The sequence below is a fragment of the Pseudophryne corroboree genome, chromosome 11, assembly GCF_028390025.1.
Source record: "Pseudophryne corroboree isolate aPseCor3 chromosome 11, aPseCor3.hap2, whole genome shotgun sequence".
NCBI lineage: Eukaryota > Metazoa > Chordata > Amphibia > Anura > Myobatrachidae > Pseudophryne > Pseudophryne corroboree.
Genome location: NC_086454.1, coordinates 292,376,644 through 292,400,557, shown reverse-complemented (window position 1 = coordinate 292,400,557; position 23,914 = coordinate 292,376,644). Strand labels below are relative to the sequence as shown.

General features: G+C 45.0%; 1 protein-coding gene across 2 annotated transcripts in view; it reads right to left on the bottom strand.

The window, feature by feature from the left end:
* WWP2 (WW domain containing E3 ubiquitin protein ligase 2) overlaps positions 1 to 23,914 on the bottom strand; it is a 181,943-nt gene that overhangs the window by 4,928 nt on the left and 153,101 nt on the right. For both annotated transcript variants that reach the window (XM_063945465.1, XM_063945464.1), the window contains exons 11-21: positions 15,297 to 15,425; positions 14,820 to 14,904; positions 14,258 to 14,329; positions 13,654 to 13,742; positions 12,579 to 12,738; positions 12,359 to 12,492; positions 11,700 to 11,840; positions 11,487 to 11,607; positions 11,104 to 11,208; positions 5,058 to 5,154; positions 4,762 to 4,834 (exon numbers count right to left, since the gene is read on the bottom strand). In XM_063945465.1, the coding sequence (XP_063801535.1) occupies positions 4,762 to 4,834; positions 5,058 to 5,154; positions 11,104 to 11,208; positions 11,487 to 11,607; positions 11,700 to 11,840; positions 12,359 to 12,492; positions 12,579 to 12,738; positions 13,654 to 13,742; positions 14,258 to 14,329; positions 14,820 to 14,904; positions 15,297 to 15,425 (1,206 nt within the window). The remainder of the gene's footprint in view (positions 1 to 4,761; positions 4,835 to 5,057; positions 5,155 to 11,103; positions 11,209 to 11,486; positions 11,608 to 11,699; positions 11,841 to 12,358; positions 12,493 to 12,578; positions 12,739 to 13,653; positions 13,743 to 14,257; positions 14,330 to 14,819; positions 14,905 to 15,296; positions 15,426 to 23,914) is intronic.

The window sequence follows — 23,914 nt, the reverse complement described above, 5'->3', positions numbered from 1 at the left end:
CTCCAGGCCCTGCCATTTGGCCTCTCCACGGCACCAAGGGTGTTCACCAAGGTGATGGCAGAGATGAAGTTTCTCCTTCGCAAGCAGGGAGTGAACATAATTCCGTACCTGGATGATCTTCTGATAAAGGCACCGTCCAGGGAAAGGTTGTTGGACAGCATTGGTCTCACAACCAAGCTACTCCTGGATCACGGGTGGATTCCAAATCTCCCGAAAATCTCATTTAGAGCCAACTCGGAGGCTCCCATTTCTGAGTATGATACTGGACACAGAGTCGCAGACAGTTTTTCTTCCGTTGGAAAAGGCATTGGTAATCCAGTCGATGGTTCAGGATGTCCTGAAGCCAACCGGGATATCGGTGCATCTATGCATTCGCCTTCTGGGGAAAATGGTGGCCTCTTACGAGGCGCTTCAGTACGGAAGGTTTCATGCGAGGCCCTTCCAGCTGGATCTGTTGGACAAATGGTCCGGATCGCATCTTCACATGCACCAGAGGATCCGTCTGTCGCCAAAGGCCAGGATCTCCCTTCTGTGGTGGCTACAGACTTCACACCTAATTGAGGGCCGACGGTTTGGGATTCAGAATTGGATTCTGCTAACCACAGATGCAAGCCTCAGAGGTTGGGAAGCGGTCACCCAAGGGGTGCAGATTCAAGGAAGATGGTCAAGTCAGGAAGTCATCCTTCCAATCAACATTCTGGCACTCAGGGCTGTGTACAACGCCCTTCTGCAGGTCTCATATCTTCTTCAAGATCGGGCCATTCAGGTTCAGTCGGACAATGTGACGGCAGTAACGTACATAAACTGACAGGGAGAAACGAAAAGCAGCAGCAATGTCAGAGGTATCAAGAATTCTCCTCTGGGCAGAAAAACATGCTGTGGCGTTGTCGGCGGTCTTCATTCCAGGAGTAGACAACTGGGAAGCAGACTTCCTCAGCAGACGCGACCTGCACCCGGGGGAGTGGGGCCTTCACCCAGAGGTGTTCAGGTGCTTGACACATCAATGGGGATGTCCACAAATCGACATGATGGCCTCTCGTCTCAACAAGAAGCTCAAGCGGTATTGTTCCAGGTCGAGACACCCACAGGCAGTGGCAGTGGACGCTCTGACAACTCCATGGGTCTATCAGATGGTGTACGTGTTCCCTCCACTTCCGCTGATCCCAAGAATTCTGAAAAGAATAAAAAGGGAAAAAGTTCAAGCAATTCTCATTGCTCCGGATTGGCCAAGAAGGGCCTTGTACGCAGACCTTCTGGAGATGCTCCTGGAAGATCCGTGGCCTATACCTCTTCACGAGGATCTCTTGCAACAGGGGCCGTTCGTCTATCAAGACTTAATACGGCTACGTTTGACGGCATGGAAGTTGAACGGCTGATTCTAGCCAGGAGAAGCATCCCTGACAAGGTCATCCTGACTATGATCCAAGCCAGGAAGGAGGTAACATCTAAACATTACAACCGTATTTGGAAGAAATACTTCTCTTGGTGTGAGATCAGAAAATATTCTGCGGTGGAATTTCATCTGGGACGTTTCCTGCTTTTTCTGCAGTCGGGTGTGGATGTGGGCATACGTCTGGGCACCATAAAAGTCCAGATTTCGGCCTTGTCCATTTTTTTTCATAAACAATTGGCATCTCTTCCTGAGGTCCAGACCTTCTTGAAAGGGGTTCTGCATATCCAGCCTCCCTTTGTGCCTCCAACAGCACCTTGGGATCTCAATTTGGTGCTGCAGTTCCTCCAATCAGACTGGTTTGAACCATTACAGAAGGTAGACGTAAAATATCTTACGTGGAAAACCGTCACACTGTTGGCCTTGGCTTCAGCAAGACGTGTGTCGGAGCTGGGGGCGTTGTCTCAAGAGCCCCTATTTAATCTTCCATGAGGACAGAGCTGAAGTCAGGACTCGTCAGCAATTTCTTCCTAAGGTGGTGTCTGCGTTTCACATCAACCAACCAATTGTGGTTCCGGTTGTTACCGACACCTCTGTTACTTCAAAGTCTTTGGAGGTTGAGCGCTTTGAAGGTGTATGAGAAGAGAACAGCTCGTCACAGGAAATCGGACTCGCTGTTTGTTCTTTACGATCCCAATAAGATTGGGTGTCCTGCTTCAAAGCAGTTAATTGCACGCTGGATCAGGCTCACTATCCAGCATGCTTATTCCACGGCAGGATTGCAGATTCCAAAATCTGTACAGGCTCACTCGACTAGGTCAGTGGGTTCTTCCTGGGCGGCTGCCCACAGTGTCTCGGCCTTACAGCTCTGCCGAGCAGCTACTTGGTCAGGTTCGAACATGTCTGCAAAGTTCTTTAAGTTCAATACCTTGGCCTCTGAGGACCTTCAGTTTGGTCAATCAGTTCTGCAGGACCCTCAGCGCTCTCCCACCCGGTTTGGGAGCTCTGGTACTTCCCCATGGTACTAAATGGATCCCCAGTATCCTCTAGGACGTAAGAGAAAATAGGATTTTAATTACCTACCGGTAAATCCTTTTCTCGTAGTCCATAGAGGATACTGGGCGCCAGCCCAGTGTTTCATTCGGCCTGCACTGTTACTTGGTTGTTGTTTGGTTGAGCTGTTGCTGTTCCAAGTTTGGTTAGCATGGCTTTGCTCGTTTGTGTGTGCTGGTTCGGATTCTCACCGTTATCCTTTTATATCCTTCTCTCAAAGTATGTCCGTCTCCTCGGGCACAGTTTCCTAGACTGATTCTGGTAGGAGAGGCATAGAGGGAGGAGCCAGCCCACACTATCAAATTCTTAAAGTGCCCATGGCTCCTAGTGGACCCGTCTATACCCATGGCACTAAATGGATCCCCAGTATCCTCTACAGACTACGAGAAAAGGATTTACCGGTAGGTAATTAAAATCATATTTTTTTCTTTGGGTATTCCTGGTGTTTACCAGACCACTGCTCCATACTGAGACATTGACTTCCACAGACCAGGAGCAGTGGCTTGCTGACAACCAAACAGGACAGTGGTCAGCTGGTGTCGGTCCCCTTATGTGGTGTGCCAGGATCAGTTGGTGGGAAAGTAAAATAATCGGCAGCTGTAAATATAGACAGGAAGCAAGAACAAGCAGTAGCCGCTGCCACCAAAGCTCTTCTTTCCTTGTAATGGAGGTGAGCAGTTATTTTTTCCACAACCTAACACGTTAACTATTTTGTTATTTTGTATGGTTTTTTTAGAGAAAGGGGAAAAAAAATCCTTTCACTGAAATATCTGTGGAAGCACCTATATGAGGTGTTATACTATCCTCCATTGCTACACTAGGTTTCTCCCATCATTGATCATGGGTAAGGAATTATCTACTTTGCAGTTCTCAAAACTGGATAATTTCAGGCCAGAATTCCCATACTCTGTCATTATACAGTATGTTATCACCCCAGAGAGTTAACAAAACATGATTTGCTGATGTATAAGAATGGGAAGCTCTTAGAAAGTGAAGAAGGTAGTGGCTATTCTGCAGGTGTGTTGTGCACTGCTGGATATAATGTATAATAGCGTCAATTACAGCGCTAACCAGGTGTGTCCTCAGATGTTGACGCTACATTGGGCAGTGCTGGATATAATGTATAATAGCGTCAGTTATAGTGCTTACCAGGTGTGACCTCAGATGTTGCCGCTACACTGGGCAGTGCTGGATGTAGTGTATAATAGCATCAGTTATAGTGCTTACCAGGTGTGTCCTCAGATGTTGGGTCTACACAGTGCAGTGCTGGATATAATGTATAATAGCGTCAGATATAGCGCTTACCAGGTGTGTCCTCAGCTATTGATGCTGCATTGTGCAGTTCTGGATGTGGTGTATAATAGCGTCAGTTATAGCGCTTACCAGGTGTGTCCTCAGATGTTGGGTCTACACAGTGCAGTGCTGGATATAATGTATAATAGCGTCAGATATAGCGCTTACCAGGTGTGTCCTCAGATGTTGGGTCTACACAGTGCAGTGCTGGATATAATGTATAATAGCGTCAGATATAGCGCTTACCAGGTGTGTCCTCAGATGTTGGGTCTACACAGTGCAGTGCTGGATATAATGTATAATAGCGTCAGATATAGCGCTTACCAGGTGTGTCCTCAGCTATTGATGCTGCATTGTGCAGTTCTGGATGTGGTGTATAATAGCGTCAGTTATAGCGCTTACCAGGTGTGTCCTCAGATGTTGGGTCTACACAGTGCAGTGCTGGATATAATGTATAATAGCGTCAGATATAGCGCTTACCAGGTGTGTCCTCAGATGTTGGGTCTACACAGTGCAGTGCTGGATATAATGTATAATAGCGTCAGATATAGCGCTTACCAGGTGTGTCCTCAGATGTTGGGTCTACACAGTGCAGTGCTGGATATAATGTATAATAGCGTCAGATATAGCGCTTACCAGGTGTGACCTCAGCTATTGATGCTGCATTGTGCAGTTCTGGATGTGGTGTATAATAGCGTCAGTTATAGCGCTTACCAGGTGTGACCTCAGATGTTGACGCTACATTGGGCAGTGCTGGATGTAGTGTATAATAGCATCAGATATAGCGCTTACCAGGTGTGTCCTCAGATGTTGACGCTACATTGGGCAGTTCTGGATGTAGTGTATAATAGCATCAGATATAGCGCTTACCAGGTGTGTCCTCAGATGTTGACGCTACATTGGGCAGTGCTGGATGTAGTGTATAATAGCATCAGTTATAGTGCTTACCAGGTGTGACCTCAGATGTTGCGGCTACACTGTGAGCGCTGGATGTAGTGTATAATAGCGTCAGTTACATCGCTTACCAGGTGTGACTGCGCGGCAGCCAAGTGTCTTTCCCAACCTTATCAATGCAGAACTTCTGATGTCCATTGCTGCCTGCAAGATACAACAAACATGGGTGGTGAATGGCACAAGGAGGAAGTGTAAGGATTATTGGTCTGTCTATGCATAGAATAAATAACTTACAGGACTAATACATTACAGAATACGGGTGAGATGCCAGAGTTGCTGACAGTTTATCTAGCCAGAGATGTGTAAATGGCTAGGTTAGAAAATAATTCCACACAGAGTTTAAGCACGGACATAAAAATTAACTCACCGATCAGTTCTGAGAATCCACCCACAGGAAGGCGACACGTTCCCGTCACAAACTGCAGCAACCGAATGCGTTTCTCATTGTCCATCTCTTTTACCACCTGTGGAGAGAATAAGCAGCAATATGGGACCACACCGAACCGCAAAGGGCCGACCACGATATAAAGGCATCACGTAGCATTGTACATAATTATTCCCATATCCTGGCACAAAAAATAAGTCTGAAAGGACATGTTCTCTAATTATGCAGTGTGTACATTCTATTTCTCTTTGTACTCTTCCATTTATGGTTCCAAGTGGCTCAAAGGGTGTTTATTCACTAAGCCAGCATATATGAAGCCTCATGTACTACTGCTCTTTTATCAGGCTGTTACAGGATCCTGAAATGTGTGTATTTTAATTTGTGAATGTTGCTGTAGCTGTAACATGTAAAACAGTGGTTCCCAAGCTAAGCTATTTGTACCCCCCTGGGGGTACTCACTTTGACGTCTAGGGGTGCTTGACTATTTTTTTTGTAAAGGCTTGGTGGGACCTCCAGGTAATAATTAGACAAAAAGTTGCCCAAAGTGACTAATCAGCTTCTATCTATCACAGTTTGTACTTGACAAATGATATCTAGAACCTGATTGGTTGCTATGGGCAACTTCTCCACTTCTTTGTTGTTTAGCATGTTTGATACAATACATCATCCCCATAGGGAGTGCAGTGTCCTAGGGATCGCTAGCCCCATGCATCACAGTAGGACCCTAATAACTAATAGAAAAAGTCTGTAGTGGTAATAAAAAAAGCAGTTGTTGGCTATAGTTTTAGTATCAATTTAAAGATTTTCATAAATCAGATAATTTGGGACTATATATATATATATATATATATATATATATATATATATGCTAGGAAATTAGGAGAGCACACTGGTAAGTTAAAAAATAATATCTTTATGAATAAAATGTAATAGTAACATACATCTCAGTTTTAGAAGACAAACACAGCATGTATTTAAAAACCGTCACGGCTCTTGCTCTGCTCCGTCTCGCTGATAGCACTGCACTGGCTCCGGTTCCAGCAGCTGACGTCACAACGTCCACGGTGTGTAACCACGCCCTGGACGTTGTGACGTCAGCTGCTGGAACCGGAGCCAGTGCAGTGCTATCAGCGAGACGGAGCAGAGCAAGAGCTACGTTACTATTACATTTTATTCATAAAGATATTATTTTTAACTTACCAGTGCGCTCTCCTAATTTCCTAGCAACAATACCTTTCTGCTCCATTGGTTTGGAGCTGGATGTAGCGGCACGTGGAGGAGTTTTAAAAGCAGGAGAGGAACTAACTCTGGAAACATTCGGACTGTTTGCGCAGAGACTGAGTATCTGAACATTATATATATATATATATATATATATAACAAAACAAAAAATCAACCCTAATATCTTGCGCTATACCTCTAGTCTCAAACCAACAAGAAATACCCTCTGTCAGATAAGGTATTAAAAGTAGATTACAAATAGAAATGGATTCTCGTGGGAGCCAATATGCCTTTTGTATGACAATAATTAAAAGTTTTTATTGTACAGAAACAAACGATATTTATCCTAAGCGTTCGTTATTGACACAACCTTCTAAAAATTCATATAAAACAATATTACAATCTTATACATAAATTAACGTCTGGTTAACAAAGTCCTTATCACAAACATCTGGTTGGAGATACATCCATTTCGAGTTCTGACTGTGATCACCTGGCTGTAAAATCCTCACATCCAACTGTAATTTATGTATAAGATTGTAATATTATAATAGTCTTTAGCATAAGAATTTTGCAACAGGTTATACATAAATTTTAATAACCTGACAACAGAGACATCCAGTAGGTAGATGTATAAACTCCCTCACCATAGCAAGGTGTACGCTTGGCAAAGGGAGTAATTTCCCTAACTGGAATACTAACTAATGACTGATAAACCCAACGCGTTTCGTCAGTTTGACTTCATCATGACTTTTTCTATCTTATGTATGTTTGAGATCTGACAACGGAGGTCTCGCCTGTAGTGCTGCTGGTTTTACGAGCGCAAGATAAGGATATTTTTGTGTTATATATATGTATATATGTACAATTCATTCAATTTCTTGTTAATTTTTTTAAATATTTTGTTTATAGCATTTTTAATGCTTTTATACATAGCGGGACAAAAACATTTTCCCAGTAGCAATTATAGTCATTACAAATGTACTGATTTGCAAATGTTGGCAATACAAATAACACAAATGGGCTGCTAGTGGGTGCCAAGGTTGGAAATGATTGAGAACCCGTTATATAAAGTAACTAAAGAAGCTATGAAAATATAATATTAAAAAAAAATATATATATCTTTCTCTAGATGAAGCGGCAATAAAGCCAAAGTACACTGGCCCTCATTCAGATGTGGTTGGAGCCGCTATCGCTGCTGCTTACATAGAAGCAGCAGCAATAGCACTAATATGGTGATGTAACAGGGGGCATAATGCATCCTTCTGCATTACTGATCTGAACTGCATCCTAGAACGCAGCATCAAATCATCTGCAGCACCAACAGCCGGCAGCATGACCCAAGGGGTCACGCAAACCATCCGCAACAGCTGCTACCTGGAGGCCAGGAAATCTCTGTCCTCTGATGGAGAGCAAGTTTAGAAGAGAAGAGAATTGGTCTTACAGTGGCACAGAAATAGTAATAATTAGACTGTATAAAATGTTACTTTTCTTATCAATAATGTTAAAAAGCCTGTTGTTGTAACAAAGCAAGAGGTGGACAATAGTGAAAAAAAGAGAAATAAACAACAGTGCTTAGCGTCTCTGTACAGTATTTTCTATTTGAGTACTAAGTAGCACGAACAGCTTGTAATGTACTCTGCTCTAAAGGCTACAGAGGCAAATGTTATCTTTATAAGTATAATGGGGAGAGATAAAAGCTCCTCCCTAAGTTCCTGGATGCCAAACACCGTGCTCAGCATCTCTGTACAGTATTTTCTATTTGAGTACTAAGTAGCATGAACAGCTTGTAACGTACTCTGCTCTAAAGGCTACAGAGGCAAATGTAATCTTTATAAGTATAATAAGGAGAGATAAAAGCTCCTCCCTAAGTTCCTGGATGATAAAACACCGTGCTTAGCATCTCAGTACAGTATTTTCTATCTAGCCAGAATCCCCGCACCCTGGGGCGCAAAGTGGACCCATTTTCCCATAGACCGGGGGGTGGGGAACCTCAGGCCCGTGGGCCATATAAGGCCAGCAAAGCCACTTGATCCGGCCCGGCTCACCTAACCGAGGGAGATGCCGGGCGCCCGTAGAGATTTTGTTACCAGTAGGCTCCCGGGCTCCTTCCCCTCAGCAGCAGCTGGAGGCAGAAGCTCACTCCTGAGCTCCGGCTTCCGGCTCAGGCAGTGTACATGTGCGGCTGTGCAGCGCTATGGGAGAGATGTCATGACATCTCTCCAATAGTTCAGAGGAGCAGGCGGCCAGAAGCAGGAGCGGGGCTGGTGAGTATTTTTTTTTTCCTTTTAATGTGTGTGTGTAAGTGGCGCTACTAGGGAACATATCTAATGGGGCATAACAACTGACTGTCGGCATATCTAATGGGGCATAACAACTGACTAGGGGCATATGTACTGGGGCATAACAACTGACTGGGGGCATATGTACTGGGGCATAACAACTGACTGGGGGTATATCTACTGGGGGCATAACTACTGACTGGGGGCATAACTACTGGGAGCAGGCTAATTTTTAAATTGATAATTTTTGGATGGTCCCCAAAGGATTTTATAAATATCCAAATGGCCCTTGGTAGAAAAAAGGTTCATCACCCCTGCCATAGACTATAATGGGTCCGTTAATTCAGACCCACCATGGGTTCTGACGCTTGCCGTTATCCTTGTGGGGGTCATAGAAACTTAGGATAGGTATCCTCTGGTAGATAATCGTCTCCCTTTCCATACTAACCCTGTTCTGAGCCGATTGGACCCCCAGAACCAGATATATTAAGCTTTAAGCCCATTTTACTTTAATTTCATTTAATAGCTCACATAAACCTAACGTCAATGGACCATTGCTTTAACACGTTCGTTTGCGTCTGTATATACTATTTTTATTTATTGATTTATTGGTCTCTTTTTTTTTGGGTCCCGACAGAGAATGAATATTTTCAACAGCATCTCTGAACTCACCACCTCCTCCCTCATCCTCCCCTCTCCCCTGAGAGACTGATCTTTTCAGACAAAGAGGCTAATACAGTATATAAATGAAGTGCTGATACTACAGTCGCTTTGGTTGGGGGAAAGGACTAGAGAGGGCCATAGTGAATGTACATTAAACAGTACAGTACTGTGCTACGGATTTGCGTGTCAGATGTCCTGACAGGTAGTTATGGAAACAGGTCTTTTCCTGTGTGAATAATTCTATTGAATGTAAAGTTCTTAAATATATGAATGTTATAAAAAAAAATAATAATAAAGTGTCAAGAAGAAAAAAAAACAAAAAAACAAAAGCATTTGCACTCTGGGAATTGAACCCGGTACTCTGAGCATGGGGTGCGGGACACTTCACCGCTTGGTCACGATGCCTGGTGAGAGAGACACAAGCTCATGTGTAAATGTAAGCAGTGATCCCTTCCCATGGGTTTTGCTGTATTGGCTACGAGACTTGGACGCTCACATACAGTACTGTATGCCTAACGTCAATGGACCATTGCTTTAACACGTTTGTTTGCGTCTGTATACACTATTTTTATTTATTGATTAGTCTACAGGCTTGGACGCTCACATAACCAGTCAATGGACCATCGCTTTAACACATTCGCTTGCGTCTGTATACACTAATTTATTGATTGATTTATTGGTTTCTTTTTTTTTTTTAAATTGACTCTCTCCGTCTGACCATTGGTTTGTGTGTACAGTATACAGTAACATTACAGTAGTCACTGACCATTTGCCAGAGCTTGTAGATCAATCCACTGCTATTTGCTCTACAGTATTGGATTAGTGGAGCATTAGCCACAAATTTTATTGATCGATTTATTGGTTTCTTTTTTTTTTTTTATTGACTCTTTTCCGTCTGACCATTGGTCTGTGTGTACAGTATACAGTAACATTACAGTAGTCACTGACCATTTGCCAGATCTTGTAGATCAATCCACTGCTATTCGCTCTACAGTACTGGATTAGTGGAGCATTAGCCACACAGTGGTGAAGATGTGTATTGAATGCTGCATATGCAGTCATGCCTCAACGCGCCTGTTCGTGCAACAACTGAACAACCTGAGCTATCGCTTAGGTGTGACTAATCCTACGTTTAAGCAGAGAAACGGCAACGATGAGGGAGGCTCCATCTGTACAGGGCTACAGGGATTCTCTTCTCTTCTAAATGTGCTCTAACATATATTGGCAACGATATTGTCTGTGGCAGCACCCCAAATGTGATTATATGTTATGTAATTGGAATACGGGGCAATGAGAACATATATTGTTGTATGTGACTAGTGCAGTAGCCTTTCCCAATTCCCCTTTCCCTTCTATTACCTTTCATGGAGATCCTGGCCTCTTCCCTTCCCTGTAACGGTAACAACAAGCCTTTGTTTGGAGAAATGGAGGCTGTCACTGCCCCTCCCCGCCCACAAAAGGCAACAGACTGTCAGTCACTGACAGTCTGATGCCGCCCTGCGTCCATGTTGCAGGACCTATTTGCGCATGCCCAGAACAGTACTCATAATCGGTACTTTGCGAGGGAGTAAGCAACTGCAACCACATCTGTATTACCACCACATTGCGCACACCGGATGCATTGCTTCTTGCCTGGAGTGACTGAAGTCTATAGGGGGTGATTCAATTAGCTGCAAATTACTCGATTCAATTAGCTGTGAATTGTTATATGCCCCACTGACAGTACTTCCAGACTTACAAATTTTTGTTTGCAGCCCCATAGGGGCGAGATCCGGCCACCATGGGGGTCAAGTTGCTGTGCCGTTGGCCATGTGACAACTGTAACTCGCCCTGCTTGTGTCTAAGTGTCTCTTTACACTCACCTGCCAGTACCACTGGACCTGTTTGCTGTTCTTGGTATAGTGCCGATAGATTGTATTCTTCTGCCAATCATTCAGATCCATCTCCTGCATCCCACAGAGCATCAGCTGAAATACAACGTATGTGCTCAAGACCAGTACAGCTATTATATTGTAATAGATACAGTCTAAATGTGATGGCTCCATGATTAGAGACTTAATGGGAGATTTATCAAATCTTCTAAAGAGAACAAGTGAGGTTGTTGCCCGTATCAGATTATAGCTATCCTTTTTCTAGTATATTTTATTAAATGCTAGCTAGAATCTAATTGGTTGCTATGGGCAACACCTCCATTTGTCCTTTTGACAAGGTTTGATAAATCTACCCCTTAGAAGTGTGCCCTCACCTCCAGTTCCTTCTCGTCAAAGTACCGCAGCCACTCCAATGGGGCAACTTCATTGAAACCATCCAAAAAAGCATTGGTCTGTTCCTCTACCCCACGTGTGAATCGCCAGTCTGTAAGAAGCCTGAGAGAGGGACACAGGTAAGACACCTCCTGTACACCACACAATGCTAGGAACCAGGTGATGGAGAGGTGACCTCCGTCCAGCCTACGTACGTGATAAATTCTTCCTTGTTATCCTCCGTCACTCGGATGTTTTCTCCACCCTCTTTCAGCTTGTGTGACGTCACCTCCCCTAGGATATCCATGTCCTGCACAAAGTAAAGCTCCAGCTCACACTCTTCCAAGTTGTTTTCCCTGCAGGAGGAAGAAGGAAGCTCAGGATGGACATCTGGTACTGAGGGGCAGTAGTACATAGGGGAGGCTGAGTGGCTGAGGTTTTAGAATGGAGGGGTCTTAGACTGGATAAGGAAACTAGAGTGAGGGTGGTAACACAGAGGTGTTGGAGGGGAGCAGACTAGTTGCCTGATTCTGAGTTACACGCAGTGCCGATATTCATGAAGTTTAGCGAGTTTTTGCTACTCCGTGAAAATCCATAAAAGCTTCTACAGCGTGTACATCCCACGTTGTGTATGCAGAGGCGCAGTAGCGACCAAGAGGCTGGTGTGTAAAATACATATTCTCCCCCCTTTAATACTGGCAGTGGAGGCCACATGAGTGCAGCTTATCCATTCACTAGTCTATAGTGATGTCACTTGTTCCCAAAGACCTGATAGGCTACTAGTCCAGCTCGCAAAATAGTCACGCCCACTATGTGCAGGCAATGGGCGGGACTTTGCCCTGATCACAGCGCAATCATACTGCTCTGTACTCACTTAATCCACATAATGGAATTGTAGAATTCTGAATCAATGGATTCTAAGTCTCGCAATGTTGGTTTCTTGTTCAGCATCCTCTTGTAGAATGGCAGAGTGAATCCAGTGTCTATGAATTTTCCATGGTAGAGAGCCTGAAGGGGATAGGGCCACAGACCGTTTTACAGACTGTATAGGCAAGGATACACACTACACTGCTCCAGACAAGTTTCTTACTTACCATTGCAATAAAGCGTCCGATGAACCGGAAGTAGGTAAGGTGGTCAGGATTTATGGATGAGGCCGGGTTAATCTGCAAGCAGTAGTTGTTTTTGCCGGCGTATTCAAACAGACAGTACATGGGATTCAGTACCTCGTGAGACAGCAGAAAGAACCATTCTCTGCAGAGGTAATGAGGATGTACAGAATAGGGGAGGGAGAAAGTGAGATACAAGGAATGTGTAGAGAGGATTGGGGAAGAGGGGAAGAATGAGAAAAGACGGGAAAACATGATTAAAGATATACACCTTAAATCACATCTCAACCTTTAAAGGTAGGTTCTGCACACAGATTGCTTAAGATTATGGACCCTTGGAGCAGCTGTAGTAAGGTTACAGAGAAAGAGAGAGAGAGAGAGAATATTTAGCTGTTGCTAGGCTGAAGGTTCACAGTTGCTGGGCTCCATGTTGAGAGCCCCCCGTATCCTGTCCGTGGTTCTACCCTGTGGTAGAACAGCCTGACGTAACCTACCATAGGGTAAAACCACTGGGAGGACACAGAGAGAAACACGGGAGCCAGGAGCCAAGGGACCACCGAGGATGAAAGCGTCACAAGGGACTAGTGTGGATGTATGAAACTGTGAGAACACAGACACAAAATTTAGGTGCCACATGGACTAGACAGACAATGGGGACAACAAAGAATAAGGTCCAAGATCCAAGAGCTGAAAGACTGGAGAGGCAGAAGATCCAGACACCAAGGAACTAGGGAGATAGAGACCTAGGAGTAATGGCATGGGGCACCAACATTGGGTAAAGCAACGTCAGAGTTTATTTAGACTAAAAACCCATAATATGATACAGTAACATGAGTAAGATGCGATACAGCTACATCTGATACAACATTGCGAAATGCGTTGATTACAGATGCTGTACATCGCTAGTTACACATCAGATCCATCAGGCTGCAAATACTACATCCTATTGTTAAATACAATGTATCTATAATCCAGCCTGCATGTAGATACCACATTCCTAAATGGCTAAAAAAGAAAAAGTAATTTTGCCCCACTAGTAGATGCCATATAGTTTGCTTACCTGGCAATGCCTCCATAGTCCAAACCTTCCTCACCACGCATGATGATGTAAAGGCGCCGGCGGAGATCATATGGTTTCATGTTCATGATCTGAGGAGGAGAGCAAGAACGTAGGGGAGTTAAAATGTAATTATCACCCTTGTTATTTGTAATAACTTGTCCAGCACCAAACACCTGAATCTGCCTGAAGCATTCAGTAGTGAATGGAGAGAAGTATGTAATTATCTGAGGGTTCCTGCTTTTCTATTGTCAGACATTTGTTAAAGTCCCCTTCCACCCCCCTCCCTCGACCCACCTTGTGCTGTGCCTATGATACCTATAATCTATATGAATGTTAATGCTGTTTACAATATTAGCATTCTTTGTGCTTACGTATGGTTCATGTAATAAATAGTAAACTATTTTTTCATTTAAATCGGAGTACAGGAGGATACATTTAAATCATGACTAATGAGGAGTAATAACACTTAGGAGATCTTCTTCAGTAAAATCCTAAAGAAGCCTCCAAATGAGATATGTTCTGTACCCTGAAATATCACTACTTAAATGGTAAATCAAAGATCATTGTCCTTTTTAATTTTACTCCAAGGTATATCTTGAGTTACCTGCTGGAAGGAATCTTCAAACAACGTCTGTCGAGATACGCTGATCTTCACGTGACTCGGGAGTGTGTTTGACTGTCGGGGGAAAAGGTCAAAATGACAATTATATACTGTTCATACAGAGAGGCACATTAACATAGCACATGTGCTGCACACATAGGACGTGCCAATCTGTTGTATGACACTTTGGGGCAGATATATTAAGCCTGGAGAAGGCATAAAGAAGTGATAAAGCGGTGATAAGTGCAAGGTGATAACGCACCAGCCAATAAGCTCCTAACTGTCATTTTTCAAATCCGTAATGATTGGCTGGTGCGTTATCACCTTGCACTTATCACCGCTTTATCACTTCTTTATGTCTTCTCCAGGCTTAATACATCTGCCCCGTTATGTCTTATACTGGATCACACCGCTGCAGCTTTAGACTATACAATAACTATGAGAGTAGAACCGCATGTGTGGCAGGATGCTAAGTGCCAATACGTGGGTAAGATTTTACGTGGTGGGTACCACTGGGAGGGACTTTTATGGTAGGTAAAAACAGGAGGGATTTCCAGTGACTCACATGGCACAGGAACCGAAACTGATGGTATTTCCAGCGGAAGCTTCGGCTGCGATCATAAGCTCCGGGTGATCCCCCTGATTTAACCCTGCGATGAGAAAGGGTTATAAATGAACATCAAACTTGCAGGCTCACATTATATAGTTTCTACCAACTAAATCTACCGTCACTCAAACAGGAGTGTCTCCGTTACAAATGTCATAAATGCTTGTGGTACGATACAATGCTGTGTGTTTATGTTAACTCTGTCCACCCTCCTTTCACACCACAAATACTCTGTGTCCTGCCTGTTACTCTGTTGTCTAAGACAATTACCCAAAATCCAGCCACTGGTAGGCCCCTCCCCCATGTCTTCTCTATTCCCCGCCCACTTCAGTTCATCCTCCTCTTCAGCAGTTCCTACCTGGTCCTCATCCTTCTTGCCCACTGACCTATCTGCCCTATTCTTTTCTCCAGTTATATTCATTTCGTCACACATACCCTGAGTCAAAGCCAGGCCTTGGATCCTTAAAGGTTGTGGTGCGATTATTATGATCTACAAAGTAACGGATCCCCTCACTGGTATACTTCATTTCCCATCCTGGTGGCAGTGCTGGCTCCTGGATCATACTGGGGAGGAAGAGAAGAGGAAGGTGGTTTAGTTGATTTCATCGGATCATATCCCGACACAAACTCCTGTACAGCGATAGCGACACAACTTGTCTGCAGTCATATACAACCCTTTCAGCCAACCTATGTAGTGTGGAGCAGATTTACAGCTATCCATGCATTATGCATACACAATCCTTTACTTAATGCCAAAGCGGTCTTTTTATCACACACTACAAGGCTTCTTGGTTTGTGTGATACTTGTGTATGTTTGGTTTCAGATGCACTCTAGTGGGTAATATACAGGGGCTATGAATTAGGTCAGGCGACTTTACACTGTGGGCAAAACCTTTCTACTATTCAATTAGAAATCCGCCTTAAGGAAACTCAGGTTCCACTGGGAGAAATTGCATTATTTTTCCAATGTTTTACAAACTTGTAGGTAAACGTTTAAAATTTTTCAAGAGAGACATTTTAATGGTCTCCAAAATGCACTGAACACCTTTAATTGCTGGAATACAATTGCTGGCTAATATTTTTCCTTCATTCATAAAAGCTGTGAAAATTAACCCTGCGACCCCACGTAACAGCCTCCAATACTTTGCTTATGGCCACTAACAGCCTTCTACACTGTCTAGATATCTTATTGGCCACATGTTTGGGTCTCAGAATGATACCCCCACTCTTTCATGCACTTCACGTAAGGTGAACACTGCAGAATTAACACTGTGGAACTCATGGCTAATTGAATCTGACCCATAGAGAGAAACTATAAGCCTGTTTACGTCTTTCCATAACACGATTATAGCACATTTCTCAATTTTAAGCATAATGGTGTGGCCATAATCATACGTGATAACGGTCCTTTGATACTCATTGGACAGCTAGGGCTCAGTGCCTTACCCTTCTTTCATTGGGTATCTCTATAATAAATATACTTTCTGTACTTCCCGATACTACAATAAGTCAGCAAAAGGTGGATTATTTATTATGGGGGACTGTAATGTTGCTCCTGACCCCAGGTCGTATAAGAACCTATTTACCTCTGAGCAAGCCTTTAGCGTCTCTCTGCTGGCTGGATACGACGTTTAGGATTCTTGGCAGGTGAAATACCCCACACCAATAAGGATTGCAATTTTTACTCCCAACAAATCTTATTCCCGAATCAAATCACTACTACTTAATAAATGGGCTTTACATTATATTGTTGATGTTTTTATTCTCCCTATTACGCGGCCATTGGAAATGGGAACCCACTGTTGCTGAGTGTCCCCCTAGACTTTGGGGCCTGCCCACTTATGCCATATTCAAGATGCCCTTAACAGCTACACTGAAAGAACAATTCCAGAGGACAATTCGATGGGGAGCCATTGGTGTGTCCTTACGGTGATTCTTAGGAAGGGCGTTGATCCAGCCTGCACACGAATTAGGAGAACTGATTTTGAGGTTTATCTACCTTATGATTTCGATCACAACACATTCGTAGCACAGCAAAAAATAAACCCCACAGACACTGAACTTAGGACTGCCTTGATGCAGCAGGCAAGAATCAGTGCATTCTCCATTCTCACTATCCAACAAGCTACTGCTTGCCGGTTGGTCGGAAATTTTACACATTAAGCATTGGAGCAAACAATCTGTTTTCACGCAAGCTCATAAGTAAAAATGCAATAAATCGCATTGAATTCACAGGGCACCCCGGATTCCAAACCCCCTGGACATAGCAAATCAACCTGCGGCCTACTACGAGACACTTTATAACTTCAAACATAACAATACAATCCAGCAGCCTTTGGAACATGATTGCTGCGTTTCCTCTAGTCACCTGAACTACCCTCGTTAAACAGAGGTGAAGCAGAACTTCTCAGTTCTGAGTGGACAGAAGAGGAGGTCAGAATCGCTATCTAAATGCTGAGCAAAAATAAGAATTTACTTACCGATAATTCTATTTCTCATAGTCCGTAGTGGATGCTGGGGACTCCGTAAGGACCATGGGGAATAGCGGCTCCGCAGGAGACTGGGCACATCTAAAGAAAGCTTTAGGACTATCTGGTGTGCACTGGCTCCTCCCCCTATGACCCTCCTCCAAGCCTCAGTTAGGATACTGTGCCCGGACGAGCGTACACAATAAGGAAGGATTTTGAATCCCGGGTAAGACTCATACCAGCCACACCAATCACACCGTATAACCTGTGATCTGAACCCAGTTAACAGCATGATAACAGAGGAGCCTCTGAAAGATGGCTCACAACAATAATAACCCGATTTTTGTAACAATAACTATGTACAAGTATTGCAGACAATCCGCACTTGGGATGGGCGCCCAGCATCCACTACGGACTATGAGAAATAGAATTATCGGTAAGTAAATTCTTATTTTCTCTAACGTCCTAAGTGGATGCTGGGGACTCCGTAAGGACCATGGGGATTATACCAAAGCTCCCAAACGGGCGGGAGAGTGCGGATGACTCTGCAGCACCAAATGAGAGAACTCCAGGTCCTCCTCAGCCAGGATATCAATTTTGTAGAATTTTACAAACGTATTTGCTCCTGACCAAGTAGCTGCTCGGCAAAGTTGTAAAGCAGAGACCCCTCGGGCAGCCGCCCAAGATGAGCCCACCTTCCTTGTGGAGTGGGCATTTACAGATTTTTGGCTGTGGCAGGCCTGCCACAGAATGTGCAAGCTGAATTGTACTACAAATCCAACGAGCAATAGTCTGCTTAGAAGCAGGAGCACCCAGCTTGTTGGGTGCATACAGGATAAACAGCGAGTCAGATTTCCTGACTCCAGCCGTCCTGGAAACATATATTTTCAGGGCACTGACAACGTCTAGCAACTTGGAGGCCTCCAAGTCCCTAGTAGCCGCAGGCACCACCAATAGGTTGGTTCAGGTGAAACGCTGAAAACACCTTGGGGAGAAACTGAGGACGAGTCCTCAATTCCGCCCTGTCCGAATGGAAAATCAGATAAGGGCTTTTTCAGGATAAAGCCGCCCATTCTGACACGCGCCTGGCCCAGGCCAGGGCCAACAGCATGACCACTTTCCATGTGAGATATTTTAACTCCACAGATTTAAGTGGTTCAAACCAATGTGACTTTTGGAACCCAAAACTACATTGAGATCCCAAAGTGCCACTGGAGGCACAAAAGGAGGCTGTATATGCAGTACCCCTTTTACAAACGTCTGAACTTCAGGGACTGAAGCTAGTTCTTTTTGGAAGAAAATTGACAGGGCCGAAATTTGAACCTTAATGGACCCCAATTTCAGGCCCATAGACACTCCTGTTTGCAGGAAATGTAGGAATCGACCCAGTTGAATTTCCTCCGTCGGGCCTTACTGGCCTCGCACCACGCAACATATTTTCGCCAATTGCGGTGATAATGTTTTTGCGGTTACATCCTTCCTGGCTTTGATCAGGATAGGGATGACTTTATCCGGAATGCCTTTTTTCCTTCAGGATCCGGCGTTCAACCGCCATGCCGTCAAACGCAGCCGCGGTAAGTCTTGGAACAGACAGGGTCCTTGCTGGAGCAGGTCCCTTCTTAGAGGTAGAGGCCACGGATCCTCCGTGAGCATCTCTTGAAGTTCCGGTTACCAAGTCCTTCTTGGCCAATCCGGAACCACGAATATAGTGCTTACTCCTCTCCATCTTATCAATCTCAGTACCTTGGGTATGAGAGGCAGAGGAGGGAACACATACCCTGACTGGTACACCCACGGTGTTACCAGAGCGTCTACAGCTTATTGCCTGAGGGTCCCTGGACCTGGCGCAATACCTGTCGAGTTTTTAATCATGTGGAAGACTTCTGGGTGAAGTCCCCACTCTCCCGGGTGGAGGTCGTGCTGAGGAAGTCTGCTTCCCAGTTGTCCACTCCCGGAATGAATACTGCTGACAGTGCTATCACATGATTTTCCGCCCAGCGAAGAATCCTTGCAGCTTCTGCCATTGCCCTCCTGCTTCTTGTGCCACCCTGTCTGTTTACGTGGGTGACTGCCGTGATGTTGTCCGACTGGATCAACACCGGCTGACCTTGAAGCAGAGGTCTTGCTAAGCTTAGAGCATTGTAAATGTCCCTTAGCTTCAGGATATTTATGTGAAGTGATGTCTCCAGGCTTGACCATAAGCCCTGGATATTCCTTCCCTGTGTGACTGCTCCCCAGCCTCGCAGGCTGGCATCCGTGGTCACCCGGACCCAGTCCTGAGTGCCTAATCTGCGGCCCTCTAGAAGATGAGCACTCTGCAACCACCACAGGAGGGACACCCTTGTCCTTGGTGACAGGGTTATCCGCTGATGCATCTGAAGATGCGACCCGGACCATTTGTCCAGCAGGTCCCACTGGAAAGTTCTTGCGTGGAATCTGCCGAATGGGATTGCTTCGTAGGAAGCCACCATTTTACCCAGAACCCTTGTGCATTGATGCACTGAGACTTGGCTCGGTTTTAGGAGGTTCCTGACTAGCTCGGATAACTCCCTGGCTTTCTCCTCCGGGAGAAACACCTTTTTCTGGACTGTGTCCAGGATCATCCCTAGGAACAGAAGACACGTCGTCGGAACCAGGTGCGATTTTGGAATATTGAGAATCCAATCGTGCTGCCGCCACACTACCTGAGATAGTGCTACACCGACCTCCAACTGTTCCCTGGATCTTACCCTTATCAGGGAATTGTCCAAGTAAGGGATAACTAAAATTCACTTCCTTCGAAGGAATATCATCATTTCGGCCATTACCTTGGTAAAGACCCGGGGTGCCGTGTACCATCCATACGGCAGCGTCTGAACTGATAGTGACAGTTCTGTACCATAAACCTGAGGTACCCTTGGTGAGAAGGGTAAATTTTGACATGAAGGTAAGCATCCTTGATGTCCCGAGACATCATGTAGTCCCCTTCTTCCAGGTTCGCAATCACTGCTCTGAGTGACACAATCTTGAATTTGAACCTCTGTACGTAAGTGTTCAAAGATTTTAGATTTAGAATCGGTCTCACCGAGCCGTCCGGCTTCGATACCACAACAGTGTGGAATAATACCCCGTTCCTTGCAGGAGGGGTATCTTGATTATCACCTGCTGGGAATACAGCTTGTGAATGGCTTCCAAAACTGTCTCCCTGTCAGAAGGAGACATCGGTAAAGCCGACTTTAGGAAACGGCGAGGGGGAGATGTCTCGAATTCTAATTTGTACCCCTGAGATATCACCTGAAGGATCCAGGGGTCTACTTACGAGTGAGCCCACTGCGCGCTGAAATTCATTGAGACGGGCCCCCCACCGTGCCTGATTCTGCTTGTAAAGCCCCAGCGTATACTGAGGGCTTGGCAGAGGCGGGAGAGGGTTTCTGTTCCTGGGAACTGGCTGATTTCTGCAGCCTTTTTCCTCTCCCTCTGTCACGGGGCAGAAATGAGGAACCTTTTGCCCGCTTGTCCACGAAAAGACTGCGCCTGATAATACGGCGTCTTCTCATGTTGAGAGGCGACCTGGGGTACAAACGTGGAATTCCCAGCTGTTGCCGTGGCCACCAGGTCTGAAAGACCGACCCCAAATAACTCCTCCCTTAATAAAGCAATACTTCCAAATGCCGTTTGGAATACGCATCACCTGACCACTGACGTGTCCATAACCCTCTACTGGTAGAAATGGACAACGCGCTTAGACTTGATGCCAGTCGGCAAATATTCCGCTGTGCATCACGCATATATAGAAATGCATCTTTTAAATGCTCTATAGGCAAAAATATACTGTCCCTATCTAGGGTATCAATATTTTCAGTCAGGGAATCCGACCACGCCAACCCAGCACTGCACATCCAGGCTGAGGCGATTGCTGGTCGCAGTATAACACCAGTATGTGTGTAAATACCTTTTAGGATACCCTCCTGCTTTCTATCAGCAGGATCCTTAAGGGCGGCCATCTCAGGCGAAGGTAGAGCCTTTACAAGCGTGTGAGCGCTTTATCCACCCTAGGGGGTGTTTCCCAACGCACCCTAACCTCTGGCGGGAAAGGATATAATGCCAATAACATTTTAGAAATTATCAGTTGTTATCAGGGGAAACCCACGCATCATCACACACCTCATTTAATTTCTCAGATTCAGGAAAACTACAGGTAGTTTTTCCTCACCGAACATAATACCCCTTTTTTGGTGGTACTCGTATTATCAGAAATGTGTAAAACATTTTTCATTGCCTCAATCATGTAACGTGTGGCCCTACTGGAAGTCACATTCGTCTCTTCACCGTCGACACTGGAGTCAGTATCCGTGTCGGCGTCTATATCTGCCATCTGAGGTAACGGGCGCTTTAGAGCCCCTGACGGCCTATGAGACGTCTGGACAGGCACAAGCTGAGTAGCCGGCTGTCTCATGTCAACCACTGTCTTTTATACAGAGCTGACACTGTCACATAATTCCTTCCAACAGTTCATCCACTCAGGTGTCGACCCCCTAGGGGGTGACATCACTATTACAGGCAATCTGCTCCGCCTCCACATCATTTTTCTCCTCATACATGTCGACACAAAAGTACCGACATACAGCACACACACAGGGAATGCTCTGATAGAGGACAGGACCCCACTAGCCCTTTGGGGAGACAGAGGGAGAGTTTGCCAGCACACACCAGAGCGCTATATAAATACAGGGATAACCTTATATAAGTGTTTTTCCCCTTATAGCTGCTGTATAGTTAATACTGCGCCTAATTAGTGCCCCCCTCTCTTTTTTAACCCTTTCTGTAGTGTAGTGACTGCAGGGGAGAGCCAGAGAGCTTCCCTCCAACGGAGCTGTGAGGGAAAATGGCGCCAGTGTGCTGAGGAGATAGGCTCCGCCCCTTTTTCGCGGACTTTTCTCCTGCTTTTTTATGGATTCTGGCAGGGGGTTAATGCATCCATATAGCCCAGGAGCTATATGTGATGCATTTTTTTTGCCATCCAAGGTGTTTTTATTGCGTCTCAGGGCGCCCCCCCCAGCGCCCTGCACCCTCAGTGACCGAAGTGTGAAGTGTGCTGAGAGCAATGGCGCACAGCTGCAGTGCTGTGCGCTACCTTGTTGAAGACAGGACGTCTTCTGCCGCCGATTTTCCGGACCTCTTCTGCCTTCTGGCTCTGTAAGGGGGCCGGCGGCGCGGCTCTGGGACCCATCCAAGCTGGGCCTGTGATCGTCCCTCTGGAGCTAATGTCCAGTAGCCTAAGAAGCCCAATCCACTCTGCACGCAGGTGAGTTCGCTTCTTCTCCCCTTAGTCCCTCGATGCAGTGAGCCTGTTGCCAGCAGGTCTCACTGAAAATAAAAAACCTAAACTAAAACTTTCACTAAGAAGCTCAGGAGAGCCCCTAGTGTGCACCCTTCTCGTTCGGGCACAGAGATCTAACTGAGGCTTGGAGGAGGGTCATAGGGGGAGGAGCCAGTGCACACCAGATAGTCCTAAAGCTTTCTTTAGATGTGCCCAGTCTCCTGCGGAGCCGCTATTCCCCATGGTCCTTACGGAGTCCCCAGCATCTACTTAGGACGTTAGAGAAATATAAGTTGCCTGCCCCAGATTTACTAATAGCTTTTACATTACATCCCTAGTTTAACCAACAATGCAACACAGAATAACTTTTAGGAAGCTCAAATCATTACGATCCCTAAAACTGGCAAGGACTTGACACATTGTCAAGACTAGTATCCAATAACCCTCCTTAATTCCAACATTCAACTATTTGCTATAGCGATAACAAAAAGACACAAGCCACTTGGGGTGGGCTTGGTAGACAAGCTCCTGATAATACGAGAAGATATTTAGATATATTAGAATACTGTGCCTCTCACTCTGTGCCTGTTATCATTAGATGCAAAGAAGGCATCACATAGGCTGCAGTGAGTGCCTAAAATGTCCCTGCTGGGTTTGGGTTCAGGAGCTTCTACTTACATGCAATCCTCACGCTATATAACAACTCCTCAGCCTGTGTTTTCCCTAATGGGTTCTTATCTACTACAGTAGCTTTGACGTTTGTAACGTAACTAGGCAGGGGTATCCGCTATCTCTGCTCTGGCCACGAGACATTGGTGGAAAGGAATAAGATCTTGTACCTCTTTTACAGGTCCGGTCATTGCTACTGCCCAGCATAAGATCTGCCTATTAGCAGACAATGTACTACTGTTTTTATCACCAACTCGGAGATCTCCTTACCAGCCATCCATGCTGTCCTCCAGGATTACACAGATGCCTCATTCTATAAATGAAATATTTCGACGTCTAAGGCTTTAGCTTCCGTAGTCGCCCAGGATGCCTTGTATCTGTTTCATTCCTTATACCCACATAATATAGATTAGAAGTGAACTGCGCTGTCAAGTCTAGTAATTGGAAGCAGCTGTGTGTGCAGAAACACTTCCCTAATGATGAAGATAAACTGTGTAGATAATCTCCAAGCTCAAAAGTAACTAGGTGAAAGTCATATTAATATTGACAATAAATTAAATGCAGTGATTTAAATCTGAAAATCATTTATTAAATTAATTAAAAAGAAAATGTAAGTA